The sequence below is a fragment of the Mustela erminea genome, chromosome 1, assembly GCF_009829155.1.
Source record: "Mustela erminea isolate mMusErm1 chromosome 1, mMusErm1.Pri, whole genome shotgun sequence".
In the NCBI taxonomy this organism is placed as follows: Eukaryota; Metazoa; Chordata; class Mammalia; order Carnivora; family Mustelidae; genus Mustela; species Mustela erminea.
Window position 1 is genome coordinate 69,165,746 of NC_045614.1, and position 23,865 is coordinate 69,189,610.

General features: G+C 37.4%; 1 protein-coding gene across 2 annotated transcripts in view; it reads left to right on the plus strand.

The window, feature by feature from the left end:
* TOPAZ1 (testis and ovary specific PAZ domain containing 1) overlaps positions 1 to 23,865 on the plus strand; it is a 132,523-nt gene that overhangs the window by 26,634 nt on the left and 82,024 nt on the right. For both annotated transcript variants that reach the window (XM_032308531.1, XM_032308602.1), the window contains exons 6-9: positions 11,503 to 11,567; positions 13,609 to 13,748; positions 15,653 to 15,738; positions 16,461 to 16,586. In XM_032308531.1, the coding sequence (XP_032164422.1) occupies positions 11,503 to 11,567; positions 13,609 to 13,748; positions 15,653 to 15,738; positions 16,461 to 16,586 (417 nt within the window). The remainder of the gene's footprint in view (positions 1 to 11,502; positions 11,568 to 13,608; positions 13,749 to 15,652; positions 15,739 to 16,460; positions 16,587 to 23,865) is intronic.

Here is a 23,865-nt window from a genome sequence, read left to right on the forward strand (position 1 = left end):
GAATTACATTCACGGTATAGACTGTCTGGTCCCAGACCCACAGTTAAACAAAGACACATTCATCAGGTAGCATATTCCGAGGGCTTAAATGTTACCTCTGAGGAGTAGGTCAAAGACCAAACCTTCAGTATACATAATGTAGACAACTCTGGCTTGCTGAGATAGTTCTTTACTGGACATGGGGCATGTACTGTTACTTTCTTTTATAGATAAAGAAAGAGATTTTAGAGGCAGTGCCTTCTCCATGGTCCCACAGCAGAGTTCCTTGACTTTATAGCAAGAGTCAGCAAAGTTTTCTTTTATTGGGCTAAATAGTAAATACCTGTAAGATTTTGTGGGTCATTTAGATGCATGTAGCAACTATTCATATATATAAACAAGTAGGGGTTGCTATGTTCAAGTAAATCTTTCCTCACAAAAACAGGCAGCCTGCAGGCTGTAGCTTGCCAACCCTTGCTCTGAAGTATTAAAAAATAAAACAACAGGGGCGCCTGGGTGGCTCAGTGGGTTAAAGCCTCTGCCTTCGGCTTGGGTCATGATCCCAGGGTCCTGGGATCGAGCCCCACATCGGGCTCTCTAATCTGTGGGGGGCCTGCTTCCTCCTCTCTCTCTGTGCCTGCCTCTCTGCCTACTTGTGATCTCTATCTGTCAAATAAATAAATAAAATCTTAAAAAAAAAATAAATAAAACAACAAAAACAAACACAGTTTGTACTCTACTTAAAGCTGAGGAAAAGACTTAATCCATTCACTCCTGCAAGGATAGATTTTAGGAGATGTTTGCTAGAATTCACTGAATTTTTAGCACTGTAAATACTTTAAAGATGTAGACAATTTTTTGGCATAACTAAAAAATCTACAAAATTGTTTAGTTGCTTCCTAGTAGAGTAAGATTTCTTGTTTTTGTTTTTTATTTTATTTATTTATATCAATTATTTTTATTAACATATAATATATTATTTGCCCCAGGGGTGCAGGTCTATGAATCTTCAGGCTTACATACTTCACAGCACTCACCATATCACATACCCTCCCCAATGTCTATAACCCAACCACCCTGTCCACAGCCCAGCAACCCTCCATTTGTTTTGTGAGATTAAGAGTCTCTTATGCTTTGTCTCCCTCCTGATCCCATCCCGTTTCATTTTTTTCCTTCTCTACCCCTCCAAACCCTCTACTCTGCCTCTCAACTTCCTCACATCAGGGCGATCATATGATAATTGTCTTTCTCTGATTGGTTTATTTGCTCAGCATAATATCCTCTAGTTCTATCCATGTCATTGCAAGTGGCAAGATTTCATTTCTTTTGATGGCTGCGTAGTATTCCATTGTGTATATATATACCACATATTTCTTACCCATTCATCTGTTGATGGACATCTAGGTTCTTTCCATAGTTTGGCTATTGTGGACATTGCTGCTCTAAACATTTGGGTGCACATGCCCCTTCGGATCACTGCATTTGTATCTTTAAGGTAAATACCCAGTAGTGCAATCACTGGGTCATAGGGTAGTTCTATTTTCAACTTTTTGAGGAACGCCCATGCTGTTATCCAGAGTGGCTGCACCCGCTTGCATTCCCACCAGCAGTGTAGGAGGGTTCTTCCCCTTTCTCCGCATCCTCTCCAACATCTGTTGTTTCGTGACTTGTTAATTTTAGGCATTCTGACTGGTATGAGGTGGTAACTCACTGTGGTTTTGATTTGTATTTCCCTGATGCCGAGTGATGTAGAGCACTTTTTCATGTGTCTGTTGGCCACCTGGATGTTTTCTTTGCAGAAATGTCTGTTCATGTCCTCTGCCCATTTCTTGATTGGATTATTTGTTCTTTGGGTGTTGAGTTTGATAAATTCTTTATAGATTATGGATACTAACCTTTTATCTGATACATCATTTGCAAGTATCTTCTCCCATTCTGTCAGTTGTCTTTTGGTTTTGTTGACTGTTTCCTTTGCTGTGCAAAAGCTTTTTTTTTTTTTATCTCAATGAAGTCCCAATAGTTCATTTGTTGCCCTTACTTCCCTTGCCTTTGGCAATGTTTCTATTCTTGTGTGTGGTGATCTATTTTTGTGTGTGGTGTAAGGAAATGGTCCAGTTTCATTTTTCTGCATGTGTCTGTCCAGTTTTCCCAACACCATTTATTGAAGAGATTGTCTTTTTCCCATCGGACATCCTTTCCTGCTTTGTCAAAGATTAGTGGACCATGGAGTTGAGGGTCTATTTCTGGGCTCTCTATTCTGTTCCATTGTGCCAGTACCATACTGTCTTGATGATTACAGCTTTGTAATAGAGCTTGAAGTCTGGAATTGTGATGCCACCAACTTTGGCTTTCTTTTTCAACATTCCTCTGGCTATTTGGGGTCTTTTCTGGTTCCATATAAATTCTAAGATTATTTATTCCATTTCTTTGAAAAACTGATGGTATTTTTCTTGGTTTTGTTTAAGATAAGGGGATGATACATTTTTCTAATACCACGGTAGGCCTTAATGTACCAACTCTTTAGAAAATCCATGACCAGACAGTAATATTTGTCTTCAAGATATCTGGCCATTAAGTTTGGGAATTAAACTTTATCCATCTCCCTCACCTTACATTTTAAGAGTTTGAGGGGATAAATAGGTTAACTTTAGGACATATGTATGACCTATCACTTTTCTACATTCATGTACAGTTCTCTGTGAATTTTTAGAAATGTTCCTTATTGATATTTTATATATATTAATTTATATAATAATTATGTAATAAAGATATATGTTCTGTTTTTTCAGAAACCTTGTTTTTATTTTGTCTTGTATATCAGTTATACTCAGAATCCATATGTAACAATTGTTAGGTTTACCATGGTTGTAGTATTTGGTTAATGAATCTAGTTTTTGAACCCTAGATAGTTTAAATGCTAGTGTACTTTTTTTTAAGGTTTTTATTTTGAAATAATTGTAGATTCACAGGAAATTGCAAAAGTACTATAGTGAGGACCCAGGTACTCTTCAGCTAGTCTTTCCCAATGATTATATCTTTAAGTACAATATCAGAAACAGGAATCAGATATTAAATGTAAGTATATATACTTTTATTAAGTGGGAAGATTTTTGTAGCCACCTCTCCAAACAAGATAAAGAATTACTCCATCACTACAAAGATCTTCCTTATGTTATTCCTTGGTTACACCTTTCCCCCTACTTCTTAAATTCCTAACCTTAGCAAACATTAATCTGTTTTCCATCTCTGTAATTTTGGTATTTTGAAATAAATACAGATTTGCTGGAGGTTGGCTGGAAGATTATTAATTTTGTTATAAAAGAACCAGCTTTGTTTTTATTGACTGATTGTTTTTCTCTTGCTCTGTTTTCTATTTCACTGACTTCTACTGGTCATTTTTTCTCCTTTTTTCTGCTTACTTTAGATTTAATTTTCCCTTTTGTAGTTTTGTAAGGTTGCAGCTAAGATCATTGATTTAAAACTTACTTTCTGAGACAATTTAGTGCTATAAATTTATCCATGAATATTGCTTTAGCAAATCCCACATTTTTTTTAACTTTGAATCGGTTATAGATTCACATACATTGGTAAGAAATAACAGAGAGAGATCTCATGTATCCTTTACCCAGTTTCCCCCAATGGTAGCATTGCAAAACTGTAGTACAATATCACAACCAAGATATTGACATTAATACAGACAGAGATACAGAACATTTCCATCACAGCAAGGATCCCTCTTGTTGCCCTTATAGCCATACCTACTTTCTTCCTGGCTACCCCTAAATAATCCTTAACCCTTGATAACCACTAATCTGTCCTCCATTTCTATAATTTTGTCATTTCAAGAATGTTACGTAAATGGAATCATTCAGAGTGTTACCTCTTCAGATTTTTTTTTTAACCCAGCATAATAATCTGGATATTCATCAAGCTTGTTGCATATATCAGTAGTTCATTCATTTTTATTGCTTAGTAATACTCCATGGGATGGGTTACCACAGTTTATTTGAAAGCTCTTCACTCATTGAAGGACAGCTGCATTGTTTACAGTTTTTGGCTATTACAAATAAACTTCTGTAAACATTTGTGTACCGGTTTTTGGTGAACCTAATTTTTAACTTCTCTGGGATAGATGCCCATGTCTGCAGTTGCTGGCTTTATGGTAATTGCATGCTAAGTTTTAAACTTGGTTAACTCAGCGTCCAGATTACTCTTTTGTGGTAGCAGTTTAAATCTTTGTTCAGTTCTTTTAGATTTAGCTGTGCTGTTTAAGAGTCACCTTAGAAAAATATAGTTTAGTGGTCAGCAAGAAATTTGGATGGAGTTTATAAGATTTCAGGGTTTCCTTTCTTAGGCTCTCTCCTTTTGTGGATTCCTAGCCTTACTTCCCAGTTTCTGACTTTGTCCTAAACTTAGCGTTCTTGTTTGTTGTTTGAATAAGGCAAATTTTTGGCCTTTTCAAGTAGTTCCAACTAGGACCCGCCTTCAAAAATAAAGCTATGAAAGCAGAAGAATTAGCCAGTGCTATTCCTTCTTTCCAAGTGTAGACTTCTCTCCAGATTCTGCCAGCTATTCATATATTTCTAGTGTTTTCAGGCGGAGATTTTTAAAAATTTAATCTAGGATTTGTAGTTTTTACCTGCAGGAGGATTAGCCCAGTAAGACATACTCTACCATTCCTCAAAGTGGTCCTATTGTATATTATTTAAAATTTTATACAAATTGGAGCATTTTATACAAATGGTAACATACCATTCTTTTTCTTGCTTTTTAAACTTAACATATAGTGGAGAGTTTCTTTTGAATGTATATAATTATGCCTTCTTTTTATAATTATATAATTATCTGCTGCATGGATATATTCTATTCAACAAGTTCCACTGTTGGTGGACACTTGGTTTGTTCCCATTTTTTGCATTTAAATATTGCTGCATTATGTATCCTTGAACATAAGGCATTTTGTATATATGCAGGCATTTTTGGATTAATTCTTAGAAGTAAAATTGTCAGATTGGCCTACATAAAGATGGCTGTGATTCATACTTTCAACAACATTGGGTAAGAATGCCAGTTTTCTCCCCCACACACTAACCAACTCAGTATTAAAATTTTTGTCCCATCTGTCTATTTTTACAAATGACTTTTAGTTTTTTTTTTTTAAGATTTTATTTATTTATTTGACAGAGAGAGAGATCACAAGTAGGCAGAGAGGCAGGCAGAGAGAGGGGGAAGAGTCTCCCCTCCGAGCAGAGAGCCCGATGTGGGGCTCAATCCCAGGACCCTGAGATCATGACCTGAGCTGAAGGCAGAGGCTTAATCGACTGAGCCACCCAGGTGCCCCGACTTTTAGTTTTAATTTGCTTTTCTCTTAGACTAAGCATCTTTTAGTATGTTCAAAGGCCATTTATGTTTTTTTATGAACTTTCTTTTTATGTTTTTTTGCCCATTTTTCTTCTGAGATTTTTATTTTTATTTTTTATTTTTTTACTTGTAGGAACTTTTTTTTTTTTTTAAAGATTTTATTCATTTATCAGAGGGAGAGAGAGCGAGCACAGGCAGACAGAATGACAGGCAGAGGCAGAGGGAGAAGCAGGCTCCCCGCTGAGCAAGGAGCCCGATGCGGGACTCGATCCCAGGACACCGGGACCATGACCCGAGCCGAAGGCAGCCGCCCAACCAACTGAGCCACCCAGGCGTCCCGGAACTTTTCATCTATTAAACATATTCTTACATTACACATTGTCAGAGAAATAGAAATAAAAACAATAATGAGACACCATCTCATACCTATCAAAATGGCTAAAATTAACAACACACACAAGACCAACAGATGTTGGCAAGGTTGCAGAGAAAAGGCAACACTCTTACACTTGTTGGTGGGAATGCAGGCTGGTACAATCACTTGGAAGACAGTATGGAGGTTCCTCAAAAATTTAGAACTTCCCTTGATTTAGCCATTGAACTGCTAGGTATTTACCCAAAGGATACAAAAGTACTGGTTCAAAGGGATATGTTCACCCCAATGCTTATATTTATAGCAACATTATCAACAACAGTCAAATCGTAGGAAGAGCCCAAATGTCCATCAGCTGATGAATGGATAAAAAAAGATATGTGCTGTGTGTGTGTGTCTGTAATGGAATATTACTCAGCCATAAAAATTAATGATTTCTTGCTTTTTGCAGTGAAATGAATGGAGCTAGAGAATATTATGTTAAGTGAAATAAGTTAGAGAAAGACAAATACCATATGATTTCACTCATGTAGAATTTAAGAAACAAAACAGTTGAACATGGGGGAAAAAGAGATGTAAACCATAAAACAGACTCTTAACTATAGAGAACAAATAGGGTTGATGGAGGAGAAATGGTCAGAGGCATGAGTTAAATGGGCAATGGGTATTAAGGAGAGCACTTTTGATGAGCTCTTGGTGTTAAAAAGTGATGAATCCCAAAATTCTACACCCGAAGTTAATATTATACTGTATGTTAACTAACTGGAACTTAAAAATTTTTTTTAAAAAAATTTATTTATTTGACAGAGAAAGAGAGAGAGCACTAGCAGGGGGAGCAGCAGAGTGAGAGGGAGATGCAGCCTCCCCATTGAGCAGGGAGTCCGATGTTGGGTTGAATCCTAAGTCTCTGACATCATGACCTGAGCCGAAGGCAGATGCTTAACCAACTGAGCCACCCAGGTGCCCCAACGAACGGGAATTTAAATGAAAACTTGAAAGTACAAAAGTACACAAACAAAAAATATATTCTTTGTCATATGTGCCCACATTTTTTCCTGTTCTTTGACTGTGTTCTGACTTGATTTAGGAGACTTTACCTTGAAGGAGGTTTTTATTTTTAGTCAAGTCTGTTAGTTTTCTATTATGGTATTTGAATCATATTTAGAGAAGCCCTTCCCCATTTCAGGATTTAAAATTTTGTCCTGTATTTTCTCCTGGTGGTTTTTTTTTCCCCCATTTTTTATTATGTTCGAATTTTTATCTTTCTGAATCTAAAATTTATTTTGGGAGAAAGAATATAGAGACAAGGTACGCTTTAAAATTTTTTTTTCCATTTTATTTTATTTCTTTTCAGTGTTCCAGAATTCATTGTTTATGCACCACTCCCAGTGCTCCATGCAATTCGTGCCCTCCATAATACCCACCACCAGGCTCACCCATTCCCTCACCACCACCCATCCAAAACCCTCAGTGTGTTTCTCAGAGTCCACAGTCTCTCATGGTTTGTCTCCCCTCCGACTTCCATTTGCAAATCAATCAATGTGATAGAACAAATCAAGAGAATAGAGAAGAACCATATGATCCTCTCAATTGATACAGAAAAAGCATTTGACAAGATACAGCATCTGTTCCTGATTAAAATGCTTCAAAGTATAGGGATAGAGGAAACATTCCTCAACTTCATAAAATCTATCTATGAAAAACCCACAGCGAATATCATTCTCAATGGGGAAAAGCTGACACCTTCCCTTTGAGATCAGGAACACAACACTCTCTCCACTCTTGTTCAACATAATACTAGAAGTCCTAGCAATCGGAACACAAAGCAATCGGAAAACAAAAAGAAACAAAAGGTATTCAAATTGGCAAAGAAGAAGTCAAACTCTCCCTCTTCACAGATGACATGATACTTTATATGGAAAACCCAAAAGACTCCAGCCCCAAACTACGAGAACTCATTCAGCAATTCAGTAATGTGGCAGGATACAAAAATCAATGCACAGAAATCAGTTGCTTTCTTAAACACTAGCAATGAAAATACAGAAAGGGAAATTAGAAAGTAGATTGCATTTACTGTAGCACCAAGAACCATAAGATACCTCTGAATAAACCTAACTAAAGAAGTAAAGGATCTGTACTCGAGGAACTACAGAACCACTTGTGAAAGAAATTGAAGAAGACACAAAGAGATGGAAGACCATTCCATGTTCATGGATCAGAAGAATAAACATTCTTAAAATGTCTATATTGCCTAGAACAATCTATACTTTCAGTGCCATCCCGATCCAAATTCCACCGGCATTTTTCAAAGAGCTGGAACAAACAATCCTAAAATTTGTATGGAACCAGAAGAGACCCTGAACTGCTAAGGAAATGTTGAAAAAGAAAAACAAAACTGGGAGCATCACATTCCCTGATTTCAAGCTTTACTACAAAGCTGTGATCACCAAGACAGCATGGTACTGGCACAAAAACAGACACATAGACCAGTGGAACAGAATAGAGAGACCAGATATGGACCCACAACTCTATGGTCAAATAATCTCTGACAGAGCAGGAAAAAATATACAGTATAAAAAAGACAGTCTCTTCAATAAATGCTGCTGGTAAAACTGGACAGCTATGTATAGAAGAATGAAGCTCAACCATTCTCTTCCACCATACACAAAGATAAACTCAAAATGGATAAAAGACCTCCACGTGAGGCAGGAATCTATCAAAATCCTAGAGGAGAACGTAAGTGGTAACCTCTTTGACATCGGTCATGGCAACTTCTTTCAAAACATGTCTCCAAAGACAAAGGAAATAAAAACAAAAATGAACTTTTGGGACTTCTTCAAGATCAAAAGCCTCTGCAAAGCAAACGAAACAGTCAACAAAACAAAAAGGCAACCCACGGAATGGGAGAAGATATTCACTAATGACACTACAGACAAAGGGCTGATATCCAAGATCTATAAAGAAATTCCTCAAACTCAACCACACAAAACAGACTATCATGTCAAAAGATGGGCAGAAGACATGAACAGACACTTCTCCAAAGAAGACATACAAGTGGCTAACAGGCACATGAAAAAAATGTGCATCATCATTAGCCATCAGGGAGATTCAAATCAAAACCACATTGAGATACTAACTTATACCAGTTAGAATGGCCAAAATTAAGACAGGAAATAACAAGTGTTGGAGGGGATGTGGAGAAAGGGGAACCCTCTTACACTGTTGGTGGGAATGCAAGTTGGTGCAGCCACTTTGGAGAACAGTGTGGAGATTCCTCAAAAATGAAAAATAGAGCTACCCTATGACCCTGCAATTGCACTACTGGGTATTTACCCCAAAGATACAGATAAAATGAAAAGAAGGGCCACCTGTACCCCAGTGTTTATAGCAGCAATGGCCACAGTTGCCAAACTGTGGATAGAACCAAGATGCCCTTCAATGGATGAATGGATAAAGAAGATATACATATATCTTCCATATATACAATGGAGTATTATGCCTCCATCAGAAAGGATGAATACCCAACAGCAACATTGAAGGGACTGGAAGAGATTATGCTGAGTAAAAATTTTTTTGATGGATGGATTTTGTGTACTTTGTATATTTAGATAGGAAAATATCTAAAATATTTATATTCACACCTGTTGATGTCATAATTTATGGTTTCTGCTTTTGGTGTCATGCTTAGGCTTTCTCCACCCTCCAAATTATACAAATACCCACCTTTATATTTTTTTTGCTACTTTGATATTTAGTTTTTATATTTAAGTCTTTGATGAATCTAAAAAGTATTTTGACATATGGTGAGTGAGTTGGTACTGAACTTATTTTCTATACAGTTAACTAGCCCATTTTTCTACTGCCATTTGTTTATTGAATCATTTCCTCGCAAATTTCAAATCCTGTCTTTAATATTTTCAAATTCTAATCTTGGAACTATTCCTTCATTTTTGTTTCATTGATTGCTCAGGTCCTTGTACTAATACCATACTATCGTTTATTTGAAAAATAAAAATATCAAGCAAAATAAAAATAAAACAAGGATAGTTTGGTTTAAAAGACACAAGGTTGTATTATAAATTTAAAATATTTTTTGGCTATTCTTCTAAGAGCACTTTAAACTCACATGATAAAGAAGTTTAAATTAATTTGGGGAGAATTAACATTTAATATTCTCATTCAGGAATATGGTATATTTTTGTATTTGTGAATGTTTTAGGTTTCTCAGTTAATTTTTATAATTTTCTTTGCAAGGGTTAGTAATATATGCAGTGTGTATCATTATTGTACTATGTGATTATGACTTTATAAAAGAATAGTTGTTGGGAGTACCTGGGTGGTTCAGTTAGTTAGGCGTTCAACTCTTGATTTCAGCTCAGGTCATGGTCTCAGGGTATTGTGATTGAGCCCAGATTGAGCCTAGAGTTAAGCTCCATTTCCTGCTTGAAATTCTCTCTCTCTTTCTCTGTCTGCCCCTCCCTGCATGCCTACACGCACGCACACATGTGTGTGTGTGCGTGTGCGCGCAGATGTGCTTGCTCGCTTACTCTCTCAAAAAAAAAAAAAAAAGGGGCGCCTGGGTGGCTCAGTGGGTTGAGCCGCTGCCTTCGGCTCAGGTCATGATCTCAGGGTCCTGGGATCGAGTCCCGCATCGGGCTCTCTGCTCAGCAGGGAGCCTGCTTCCTTCCCTCTCTCTCTCTGCCTGCCTCTCTGCCTACTTGTGATCTCTCTCTGTCAAATAAATAAATAAAATCTTAAAAAAAAAAAAAAAAAAGAATAGTTGTTAAGAGAGTACATTTTCAGAGTTCTCATCACAAGGAGAAATTTTTTTTTTCTTTTTTTGGTTGCATCTCTGTGAGATGGGTGTTAGCTGAATCTAGTGTAACAGTTTTACAATATATGTAAATCTAACCATCATGCTGTATGCCTTAAACTTACACAGTAATATATATCAATTCTCAGTGAGACTGGAAAAAATTTTGATAATTAAAACATTTAAATTTTTTGAAATTAAAAAGACAAGAAAGATATAAAGTAAGGTATTAAATGGTTATCTCTGCTCAAATGATAGGTGATTTGGGAGTTTATTTTCTTGGTGCCTGCCTGTTTTCAAAAGTTTAATATTTATGCATGTGTAATTTCTTTATACATGTTTAAATATTAAAAGTAACAATTCCAGAACACTTATGTGGCATGTTTTAAGTATAGTGATATATGAAATATATATAAATAGTTCTAATGAGAAAAATAAAATTATGTTCAAAAATACCATTGGAAAATAAAAAATCACTTAAAGCTTTTTATCTGAATGAAAATAAGTATAACTTTAATTGCTCATAATAAATTTTAAGTGTTGGCTAGCTGAAGGTGATGTCAAAAGCTGAGTAAAGGGCGCCTGGGTGGCTCGGTTGGTTGGGTGGCTGCCTTCGCCTCAGGTCATGATCCTAGAGTCCTGGGATCGAGTCCCGCATCAGGCTCCTTGCTCTGTGGGGAGTCTGCTTCTCCTGCTGACCTCTCTACTCTTATGCGCTCTCTCTCTCTCAAATAAATAAATAAAATCTTAAAAAAATAAAAAAAGCTGTGTAAATTAATGATTTCTATTAGTTTCTCTTAACAGAGGAATTTTTAAGTCAATGTTCAGTACTTCAAATAATATAGAGTTGTCAGTTGGCTATAAGCTAGTGGTTTAAATAACATCTAATATATTTTAAATTATCTGGTAAGCCTCATAGCTTAATATGGAATGCAGAAATATTCACTTACACTTTTTAACCATAATCTCTTCACAGTGTAGATTTTCAGAAAAGGTGATTATTAAAGAAGAAAAAGAAAATATTTTTGAAGTTTGCAAAAGGTCGGTACCATTTTTAATTATGTAATTTTAATATAGTCATGTAATTTGTATTTGTATTTTTGTATGTGTGTTTTTCATTCTCTGCTCTATGTACTTGGGCTACTATGCCTTAAGCCATACATGGATATTATTAATTGGTTTATCAGATATACTCAGATGTCAGGGATACTTTTAGTTACCTTAAAGCTGTGACAAAGATTTTTGAGCCATTAAAATATTTTTTGAGGAAGGAATAAGGAATAGTGATAAAAGAAAAAAGAATGTGGAATGTGTATGTGACTTTTATGGAAGTAAAATGACAAGAAATCAGATGAATATTGCAGTTTGCAGGTATCTGATGTGGTTGTGGTAATTAGTACTAATAGTTACAGTACACTCACTAGTACATATGCAAATACCAAACTTAGAATCAGAGGGCACCTTGGAGATAACCTGACCCATCCTGCACCCCAGTTTTGCTGTTGAGGCAAGGTATACTCAGATCAGGTGACGAATGTATTCAAGTACTTTTATATTAAGGCTGTAGTTTTCAAAGTGTGATCCTTTTAGCAGTAGAATCAAATGCGAGCATGTCAGAAATAAAAATTATTTGGTCCTGTCCCTGACCTGCTGAATTAGAAACTCTGGAGATGGGGCCCATCAGTCTGTTTCAGTAAGGCCACCAGGTGATCCTAATACGTGCTAAAGTTTGAGAACCTTTGTATGAAGGAAAAGCCTACGTAAGAATTAGATTGGCACAAAAACCCAGTTTGATCCATGACCATTTGAAATTTTAAAAGGGAAAAAATGACAAAAGTTAACTGTTTTTCTTCTATTGAAAGCATTTTGCTTACAAACTAGGGTCATTGCAGCCTGAAGAGTTTTATCATCAGTTTGATTCTACCATAATGACCAGGCGTGTGACACTGGACAAATCAAGCTTCAGTCATCCAATCAAAAACAAAAGAATTTTGCTAATCTTTTACATCTATAAAATTCCGTAATTCTTATTTATTTCTTCTGTATTTTTGCTTTTGTTTTGAGAAAGGTTATGTTGATTGCACATATTAGTGATGTCCCAAGTTGGAAGGAGAAGTGATCATCTTTATTTTCTGTTGTGTGCATGTGAGCAGATGCATGAGCAGAAGGGTCAGAGGGAGAAGGAAACTCCCCACTGAGAGGGGAAGCCTAATGCAGGGCTTGATCCCAGGACCCTGGGATCATGACCTGAGCCAGAGACAGACACTTCACTGCTTACCTGACTGGACACCTAAGCGCTTTTGTGTAATTTTTAAGCTCTGTCAATGCTACTAAGTTGAAACTGTTAAAAGCATGAGACCCTCTTCTTTCTTACTATTTTTATTCTCCTCTGACCCAGGGAACCCCAGCTGAAAAAGCTTGTTAGAATTGTTTTTAAGGTAAAATATAGTATCTGAGTGATTTTTCTCCTAAAAACTGAATTCATTTCTATCAGTCAGCTTCGAGATACTTCCCATTCTCCCCCTTGCTTATTTCTTTTTCTAGGTAAGTGAAACTCCAGAAAACTCTTTAAGTTTTTCTAAAATTGGTTATATAGGATCTCATGTATTAAAATAAAGTCAAAGCTGTTTAAGCAACCAAGAAGAGTGCATTTTTTATACCTTCTTCCCAAAGGAAGCTCTCAAGTACATGTATAAGTTTATTAAATATACTTGTCCTGAAGAATAATTTATAATTCATTTATTGCACTGTACTGTCAATAGAATAATTGGATGTTCTTTTCTGGATTAGAATGCTAGCTAAGTTCCTTCTCAGCCTTTTTGTCTGGCATGATCAAAAATATTCTGCTCTAGTTTTAACCCAACCACCTTACTCCTACCCCTATCCTGGCCATTTACCAAGCTTTTGTTTCCTATTTAAGAAGGCAAGAACACTTACTGAAAATACTGAAGAATCATAGTATACCACATGGTATATAACATATACATAGTGTGTTAGGTTGTGTTTCCACTTATTTGATTCTCATTACTTTAATGTTCGTAGAGTAATGTGAATTCTGCTTTTGGCTTTTGTGCTCACACAGTGAAGATTCTAAAAATGCAGAGCTTGTGGTTGGTGAAAGTCAGCTAGCAGTACTGGCCCCAAAACCTCTATGCTTATCAGTGCCACCTTTGAATATAAGTGGTCATCAAGAAGACATATTACTGAAGCCCTGGATGAATGGTACTGTTTTCTTAGTAAAATTCTGTTGGCTTTTGATAATATAGAAACTGCACAGGAGGTTTTTTTTTTTTTTTTCACCCAAACCAAAAAGGTTTATAAAAATAAAACCAAGCCTAGAATATGTTAAAATTGGAAAGTTTGTATACCTTTGCTTAGAACTTTTGATGGAACAATTTTTTAAATATCTGTATTTATGTCATAGCGGTAGTACAGATAAATTATAGGTTATTCCTAAAATATTCATATTTTGTTGAATATTTTAGAATTTCATAATGTATTTTAGAATTTGTATCAGTTTTTTTGATAATCCATAATGCTTTGAACAAAATAAACTAGACTGGAGGATGAATTTAGAAACAATAAAATTTCTTTGTGTAGCCCACATCTAATTCTTCCGTACTTTCCTGTTATTTACTTTGTGCTGTTGGTGTTGCATACTACAGCAGCATGCCCAGATGATTGTGTGTTTTATCTTAAAAAGCCTTAACAGTTTTTATAATGAAAATTACAGCAAAGCTATGCAGCAGAAACTTAAGCTTGTACCAAATTCATCTCAATGCTGCCAAGTGAAAAATGAAATTATTGAAAATAAACATGTTTATTTTTTAATCTTTAGAGAAAAACACTTCTAAATGTCTTAATTCTCATTTTAATTCTCATTTAACCAATGTTAAGGGAGAGAATGCCTGGTGCATTAGTAGCTCAGGCAGCCATAACAAAATACCATAGACCGGGTAGCCTAAATGACAGAAATTTATTTCACACAGTTATGGAGGCTAGAAGTCTGTGATCAGGTTTCTGGCAGGATTCCGTTTCTGGCTCTCTTCCTGACTTGCAGATGGCTGCCTTCTTGCTAAGTCCTCACATGGCCTTCCCTTGATGCATACATGTGGAGGGAGAGAGCAACACTCTGATGTCTCTTCTTATGAAGACACTAATTCCATCAGAGTAGTGTCTCACTCTTTTTTTTTTTTTTTAAGATTTTATTTATTTATTTGACAGAGACACAGCAAGAGAGGGAACAGAAGCAGGTGGAGAGGGAGAAGCAGACTTCCTGCCAAGCAGGAGACCCAACGGGGGATTCCATCCCAGGACCCCGGTATCATGACCAGACCCAAAGGCTTAGAGAGAGAGCCACCCAGAAGCCCCTCATTGTCTCAATTTTATGACCCCATGTGTCCTTAATTAGCTCTATAAAAGACCCTATCTTCAAGATTTTATTTATTTATTTATTTATTTATTTATTTATTTATTCATTCATTCATTCATTCATTCATTCATTTGACAGAGAGAGAGAGTGAGAGAGTGTGCACGCACAAGCAGACAGAGCTCCAGGCAGCGGGGAGAGGGAGAAGCAGGCTCCCCGCTGAGCTGGGAGCCTGATGCGGGCCTAGATCCCAGGACCCTGGGATCATGACCTGAGCCAAAACTTGACTGACTGAGCCACCCAGGTGCCCCGAAAAGGCCCTATCTTCGAATAAATTCACCTTGGTGGTTAGGACTTGAACATATGAATTTGTGGGGGTTACATAGTTCATTTTGTAATACCTGGGTTTGTCGGTTTTCTTTCCTTAGAAATTTTAATTGTGTATCATATATGTCTTTAATACAGAGACTGTCATGTGAATACAGTGTTCAGTGCTGCTGTATAAGGCTTTTAAGAAAGTATCTTCTACTTAAAATGAGTTTAAAATTTTACATCTAGGCCTAAAAATACCTAAGGAGCAGCTAAGATGTAATCATTTTTTATTTCACAGGCACACTGTAGCATCATAGTCTGTGAACTGAGATGACTAGTCCAAAGTGAAACTTTAAAGCAGAGAGTAGTGGTAATCTGTTTCATTGTTATGAAGGGAACAAGTTATAACATGTTGGTGTGTGATGTCATTCTTAATCATTTCTAGATTTCAGATTTCCAGGAAAATATTCTCTCCTAAAACTGCAAAATCCTGAAACTTGTGAAATATTTAAGAGGGAAAAAAATTTAGGGGTAAGTCCTCAATATTAAAAAAAAATCCTATAAAGCACATATTTTGGTTGTATTGCACTATCATTTTTTAAGCACTTCTGGCCATTTACAGATTTTGAATGGCAGTTGGTGGTAAGAAGCAGAAAATGAGTAGTGATTCATCAGATATTCACAAATAGTATAAGACACTGAAAGCAGAAGGCCGAGTGGGTAGGGTGGAGAGGGGATATTCAAAACAGAAAATGTACGATGAATAGTACCCTGTAATGGAAGAAAAAGCTAGTGATTAAATTAAAGCAGTTTATAAGAAAAGTTTGTTGTAAATATTTGATTCTAACATTTCTCTTTCTGTTAATCAGAAAAGCTACAGAGAACTTAGGTTATAAATAACTGCATCTGAAATATGCATATTATAATAGAATAACTTTTTATAAAAGCAAAAGGGGCACATTTATGAGAAAGGGGAGGGAATGTATAAACTTTTAAAAACATTGTAAAGTAAAGCAATAGTAACTTTGGGATATTTTACATTGAAGGAAATTGCAAAAATTCAGACAAATCATTCTACATTTTTTTTTTCATTATTTTTGAAAATATAAATTGGTTGAAAGTTTTTTTTATCAGGTCAGCAAACAATTGGATTGATACTGTTTTGGGTATATAATATTTCTGATTCCTTTAAATACTTTCTAACTTGATTATGGTATTTTACAATTACATAAAGGATTTATCTAATTTTCTAGGTGTTCCAGAAGCCCTTAGGGTTGATGCTACCACATAGATACTGCAAATTTCATTTTAATACGTTACGTGGCTGTGAACGATCACAATGCAAGTTTGCTCATGTGCCTGAGCAAGGGGATGAGAAGGTAAAATATGTAAAGTCTTTGAAGAAGAGATTGTTTTAATAATCATCTCAGTCATACTTTTTTTATTTAATTTTTTTTCAGTGTTCCAAGATTCATTGTTTATGCACCACACCCAGCACTCCACACAATATGTGCCCTCCTTAACACCCACCACCAGACTCACCCAACCTCCCTACCCTCCTCCTCTCCAAATCCCTCAGTTTGTTTTCCAAAGTGGCTGCACCAACTTGCATTCCCACCAGCAGTGTAAGAGGGTTCCCCTTTCTCCACATCCCCTCCAACACTTGTTATTTCCTGTCTTAATTTTGGCCATTCTAACTGGTATAAGTTAGTATCTCAATGTGGTTTTGATTTGAATCTCCCTGATGGCTAATGATGATGCACATTTTTTTCATGTGCCTGTTAGCCACTTGTATGTCTTCTTTGGAGAAGTGTCTGTTCATGTCTTCTGCCCATCTTTTGACATGATAGTCTGTTTTGTGTGGTTGAGTTTGAGGAATTTCTTTATAGATCTTGGATATCAGCCCTTTGTCTGTAGTGTCATTAGTGAATATCTTCTCCCATTCCGTGGGTTGCCTTTTTGTTTTGTTGACTGTTTCGTTTGCTTTGCAGAGGCTTTTGATCTTGAAGAAGTCCCAAAAGTTCATTTTTGCTTTTATTTCCTTTGTCTTTGGAGACATGTTTTGAAAGAAGTTGCCATGACCGATGTCAAAGAGGTTACCACTTACGTTCTCCTCTAGGATTTTGATAGATTCCTGCCTCACGTGGAGGTCTTTTATCCATTTTGAGTTTATCTTTGTGTATGGTGGAAGAGAATGGTTGAGCTTCATTCTTCTATACATAGCTGTCCAGTTTTACCAGCAGCATTTATTGAAGAGACTGTCTTTTTTATACTGTATATTTTTTCCTGCTCTGTCAGAGATTATTTGACCATAGAGTTGTGGGTCCATATCTGGTCTCTCTATTCTGTTCCACTGGTCTATGTGTCTGTTTTTGTGCCAGTACCATGCTGTCTTGGTGATCACAGCTTTGTAGTAAAGCTTGAAATCAGGGAATGTGATGCTCCCAGTTTTGTTTTTCTTTTTCAACATTTCCTTAGCAGTTCAGGGTCTCTTCTGGTTCCATACAAATTTTAGGATTGTTTGTTCCAGCTCTTTGAAAAATGCCGGTGGAATTTGGATCGGGATGGCACTGAAAGTATAGATTGTTCTAGGCAATATAGACATTTTAAGAATGTTTATTCTTCTGATCCATGAACATGGAATGGTCTTCCATCTCTTTGTGTCTTCTTCAATTTCTTTCACAAGTGGTTCTGTAGTTCCTCGAGTACAGATCCTTTACTTCTTTAGTTAGGTTTATTCAGAGGTATCTTATGGTTCTTGGTGCTACAGTAAATGCAATCTACTTTCTAATTTCCCTTTCTGTATTTTCATTGCTAGTGTTTAAGAAAGCAACTGATTTCTGTGCATTGATTTTTGTATCCTGCCACATTACTGAATTGCTGAATGAGTTCTCGTAGTTTGGGGCTGGAGTCTTTTGGGTTTTCCATATAAAGTATCATGTCATCTGTGAAGAGGGAGAGTTTGACTTCTTCTTTGCCAATTTGAATACCTTTTGTTTCTTTTTGTTTTCCGATTGCTTTGTGTTCCGATTGCTAGGACTTCTAGTATTATGTTGAACAAGAGTGGAGAGAGTGTTGTGTTCCTGATCTCAAAGGGAAGGTGTCAGCTTTTCCCCATTGAGAATGATATTCGCTGTGGGTTTTTCATAGATAGATTTTATGAAGTTGAGGAATGTTTCCTCTATCCCTATACTTTGAAGCATTTTAATCAGGAACAGATGCTATATCTTGTCAAATGCTTTTTCTGCATCAATTGAGAGGACTATGTGGTTTTCTTCTCTCTTTTATTGATTTGTTCTGTTACTTTGATTGATATTCAAATGTTGAACCACCCTTACAACACAGGAATAAATCCCACCTGCACATGGTGGATAGTCTTTTTATTATACTGTTGGATCCTGTTAGCTAGGATCTTGTTGAGAATCTTGGCATCCATATTTATCAGGGATATTGGTCTTAAATTCTCCTTTTTGATGGGGTCTTTGTCTGGTTTGGGGGTCAGGGTAATGCTGGCTTCATAGAAAGAGTCTGGAAAGTTTTCCTTCTTTTTCAATTTTTTGAAACAGCTTCAGGAGAATAGGTATTATTTCTTCTTTGAATGTTCGGTAGAATTCTCCAGGTAATCCATCAGGTCCTGGGCCTTGTTTTTTGGGAGGTTTTTGATCACTGCTTCAATCTTGTTACTCGATTTTGGTCTATTCAGGTTGTTAGTTTCTTCCTGATTCAGTTTTGGAAGTTTATAGGTTTCCAGGAATACATCCATGTCTTCTAGGTTGCTTAACTTATTGGCGTGTAACTGTTTGTAATAATTTCTGATGATTGTTTCTAATTCCTTGGTGTTAGTCGTGATCTCTCCCCTTTCATTTATAATTTTATTAATTTGGGTCCTCTCTCTTTTCTTTTGGATTAGTTTGGCCAGTGGTTTATCAATTTTATTGATTCTTTTAAAAAGCCAGCTTCTGGTTTCATTGATGTGTTCTACTTTGTCTCTAGTTTCTATCTCATTGATCTCTGCTCTAATCTTGATTGTTTCCCTTCTTGTGTGTGGGGTTGGCTTAATTTGTTGTTGATTCTCCAGTTCTTTAAGGTGTAGAGACAGCTGGTGTATTCTGGCTTTTTCAGTTTTTTGAGGGAGGCTTGAATGGCTATGTATTTCCCCCTTAGGACCACCTTTGCTGTGTCCCATAGGTTTTGGACTGAAGTATCTTCATTCTCATTGGTTTCCATGAATTGTTTAAGTTCTTCCTTGAGTTCCTGGTTGATCCAGACATTCTTAAGTAGGGTGGTCTTTAGCTTCCAAGTGTTTGAATTCCTTCCAAACTTTTTCTTGTGATTAAGTTCCAGTTTCAAAGCATTGTGGCCTGAGAATATGCAGGGAATAATCTCTATTTTGGTATCAGTTGAGCCTGATTTGTGACCCAGTATGTGGTCTATTCTGGAGAAAGTTCCCTGTGTGCTCAAGAAGAATGAGTATTCTGCTGTTTTAGGATGGAATGTTCTGTATGTATTTATGAGGTCCATCTGGTCCAATGTGTCATTAAAAGCTTTTTTTTTTAATTGATTTTCTGCTTGGATGATATGTCTATTACTGAGAGTAGTGTGTTAAGATCCCCTACTATTAATGTATTCATATCAATGTGGCTGTTTATTTTGATTAACAGTTGGCTCGTGTAGTTGTCTGCTCCCATGTTGGGTGCATAAATATTTAAAATTTTTAGATCTTCTTGGGGGATAGACCCTTTAAGAATGATGTAATGTACTTCTATATCTCTGCCTAAAGACTTTAGTTTAAAATCTAATTATCTGGGGTGCCTAGGTGGCTCAGTGGTTTAAGCCTCTGCCTTCTGCTCAGGTCCTGATATCAGGGTTGTGGGCTCGAGCTCCACATTGGGCTCTTTGCTCAGTGGGGAGTCTGCTTCTCTTCTCTCTCTGCCTGCCTCTCTGCCTATTTGTGATCTCTCTCTCTCTTAAATAAATAAATAAAATCTTTATAAAAATATGTAATTTATCTGATATGAGAATTGGTACCCCAGATTTCTTTTGAAGCCCATTGGCATGAAAGATGGTTTTCCACCCCTTCACTTTCAGTCTAGTTGTATCTTTAGGTTCCAAATGGGTCTCTTGTAGACAGCATATGGATGGGGCCTATTGTTTTATCCAATCTGCAACCCTGTGCCATTTTATGGGAGCATTTAGGCCGTTCACATTTGGAGTAATTATTGAAAGATAAGTTTTTATTGACATCATGTTGCCTGTGAAGTCCTTGTTTCTATACATTGTCTCTAAATTTCTGTTCTATGTCACTCTTGGGTTCTTTCTTCTTTTATAGAATCCCCCTTAATATTTCTTATAGTGCCAGCTTGGTGGTCACATACTGTTTTAAACCTTGCAGGTCTTGGAAGCTGTTTATCTCTCCATCCATTTTGATTGTCAGCCTTGCTGGCTAAAGTATTCTTGGCTGCATGTTCTTCTCATTTAGTGCCCTGAATATATCTTGCCAGCCCTTTCTGGCTTGCCGGGTTTCTGTGGACAGGTCTGACGTTATTCTAGTGGACCTTCCTCTGTATGTAAGGAAACTCTTCCCCCTAGCTGCCCTCAGAAGCACTTGTCTAAAATTATGATTTGTCAGTTTCACAATTATGTGCCTTTAGGTCTTTCTAGATTCATTGATATTGGCATGTGTCCTTTCTGTCTCTGGGACAGGAACCCTTGTTCTGTTCCTCAGACTGGAAAAATTTTCATCCAGAATTTGTTCAACTATATCTTCTATTCTTCTGTCTTTTTCCACCCTCTCAGTGATTCCAGTGATTCTGATGTTGGAACGTTTCATGGCATCATTTATTTCCCTAATTCTGTTTTCATGTCTTCTAAGCTATTTGTTCCATGCCTCCTCCTGATCATTTTTCTCTATCATTTTGTCCTCTAGATCACTAATTCTTTCTTTTGCCTCTGTTACCCTAGCTGTTAGAGTATTGACATTAAATTGGATCTTCCTTTTTTTTTTTTTAAGATTTTATTTATTTATTTGACAGAGAGAGAGAGCACACGCAGGCAGAGAGGCAGGCAGAGAGAGAGAGAGAGAGAGAAGGAAGCAGGCTCCCTGCTGAGCAGAGAGCCCGATGCGGGACTCGATCCCAGACCCTGAGATCATGACCTGAGCTGAAGGCAGCGGCCTAACACACTGAGCCACCCAGGCGCCCAAATTGGATCTTCTTGATAGCATTTTAACTTCTGCCCTGATGGCTCTCCCTGCCTTTAGAGATTCTGTGTTGTCACTAATGGTTTTCTCCATCCTAGCTATTGCCTGGATAATTGTTACCCCGAATTCCCTTTTTGACATACTGTTTATTTCTATATCCAATAGTTCTGATGGAAAGGACATAGTCTCTGAATTTTTCCTCTGTTGGATGTTCCTCCTCCTACTCATTTTGGTGAGATGTGGTTAAGGGGTTTTATAGCTGAATATATCAACCACGATCCAGGCATGGTGCACCCTGGAATGCTTCGGAGCAATTGGAGTCACCCCCAAATAGAAAGAAAAAAGAAAAAAAGGAAAAGAGAAAGTGAGAGAGAGAAAGAAAAGAAAAAAAGAGAAAACCCAGCCAGAATGAGGCCAAAAAGTAAGATTTATAAGGTATATAAACAAAAACAGACAAACAAAAAGACCGACAAAGTAAATGACAAGAAAGAAGGAAAAAAAAAGAACCCAGTCAAAATGAACCCCAAGAATAAGGTTTATATAATACCAGAACAAAAACAAATACACAGAAAAACTGACAGAAGAAAAAGATGGGCGGGTGGTTATAAATCCTCGCAGTGGGAGAGGAAGGTTATTATTATTATTTTTAATTACTTTATTTATTTTCAGAAAAACAGTATTCATTATTTTTTCACCACACCCAGTGCTCCATGCAATCCGTGCCCTCTATAATACCCACCACCTGGTACCCCAACCTCCCACCCCCCGCCACTTCAGACCCCTCAGATTGTTTTTCAGAGTCCGTAGTCTCTCATGATTCACCTCCCCTTCCAGTTTACCCCAACTCCGTTCTCCTCTCTAACGCCCCTTGTCCTCCATGATATTTGTTATGCTCCACAAATAAGTGAAACCATATGATAATTGACTCTCTCTGCTTGACTTATTTCACTCAGCATAATCTCTTCCAGTCCCATCCATGTTGCTACAGAAGTTGGGTATTCATCCTTTCTGATGGAAGCATAATACTCCATAGTGTATATGGACCACATGAGGAAGGTTATTTTTGTTCTTCCTGGGTTTATCTTGTTATCTTTGTTAAAGGACTCAACTTTCCAGAGATAAAACTGGTTTATATATAGGGTAGTATTGAATAGGGAAAAAGGATGACCTTAAAGCTTATATCTATATGTATTTAAAAAACAAGAAAAAACACAGATGTATGTATGAAAAAAGTTAAAGTTAAAAGTTATTACGGAGTATGTTATATTGAACCTCTAGTTGTAATGGTAGGTAGGGTAAAGAGATTAAAAGAACAAGAATTGTGAAAATGAATTAAAAACAAACAAAAAAGCTGTATCTATGAAATATACAGGTTTTAGGGTAATACCAGGAGCTTAATATATTGTTTTCTCCTGATGTTCGGGCTTTACAGTTTTATGGGGACCCTGTAGTGGTTGTCCTCTTGTTCTTTTGGCTTGCCTTTTGGGGTAGGGACCTGCTGTGTTGTTTTCTTTCAGTCAGTCTTGCTTGGGTTGAATTGTCCTGCTGCCTATAAAGGGTCTGGGCTCTGGAAACCAGTTTTTCAGGCTTTTGTTCTCTGGAGGTTTTTGTTAGTTTATTTGTTTGTTTTTGGCTGCTCTTTGTGGCTTTTTGTAGGTTTAGTGTTAAGGAAACTCCACTTAGACCTCTGCCTCAGAGGGAAGCCTCAGTCTGCTCCCCTCTGGATGGTCCAGAACACACAGACTCCCCCTCTGCAAATTCTGCAAGCTGAAGCGCAAGGTCCCACAGGCAGTGCTTGTCCCCAGCCACTGTCTCAGGGCCGCTTGAAGTGCCTGTTTGTCTCTGCACCCCTGTGTGTGCCACTAAATCCGGGAGTGAATTTGGTCCAGGGAGCCTGCCTTTGCCAGGACTGCTGTCTGGGGACTGGGTCCATGCTGTCAGAGATCATGCTGAGTTCCTTTAGGTGCAAGCTGGGAGTGTCAGACCCTTGGCTGGTTCTAGAGACCACTGGCTAGCGTCCACATCAAGGTCTCTCAGGCACAAGTGGGGACTGTGTGGTCAGACCCTGGTCATGCAATGCACACAGAACGTAAAAGGCTGTGGTTCTAGAGAGCGCCCACCAGACTGCTTCACCGAGGGTGGGAATGCACCATGCCGAGAGGTGGTGCAAGCAGCACACAGCTGGGTGGTGCTAGGACCAGGAACTGGAGGCTCTGCTGCACTCTCTCCTGCAAGGGTGGTTGCCAGCGGTGGCGGTCCTTGGTCCAAGGGTTTAGGCCTATGCCCATGACTGCCAGATTCCACCAGTTACCCCTTAAGATCTTTTGCTCTTTTTAAGTGCTTTTAACCAGACTCCAAGTTAATGCTGGTCCCCAACCACAAGGCACTTTCATATTGGGGTATCACTTTCCAATGTGTTGCTTCTGGTGGCTCCCTGCCTCTTCTGTTTATCCTCCGAT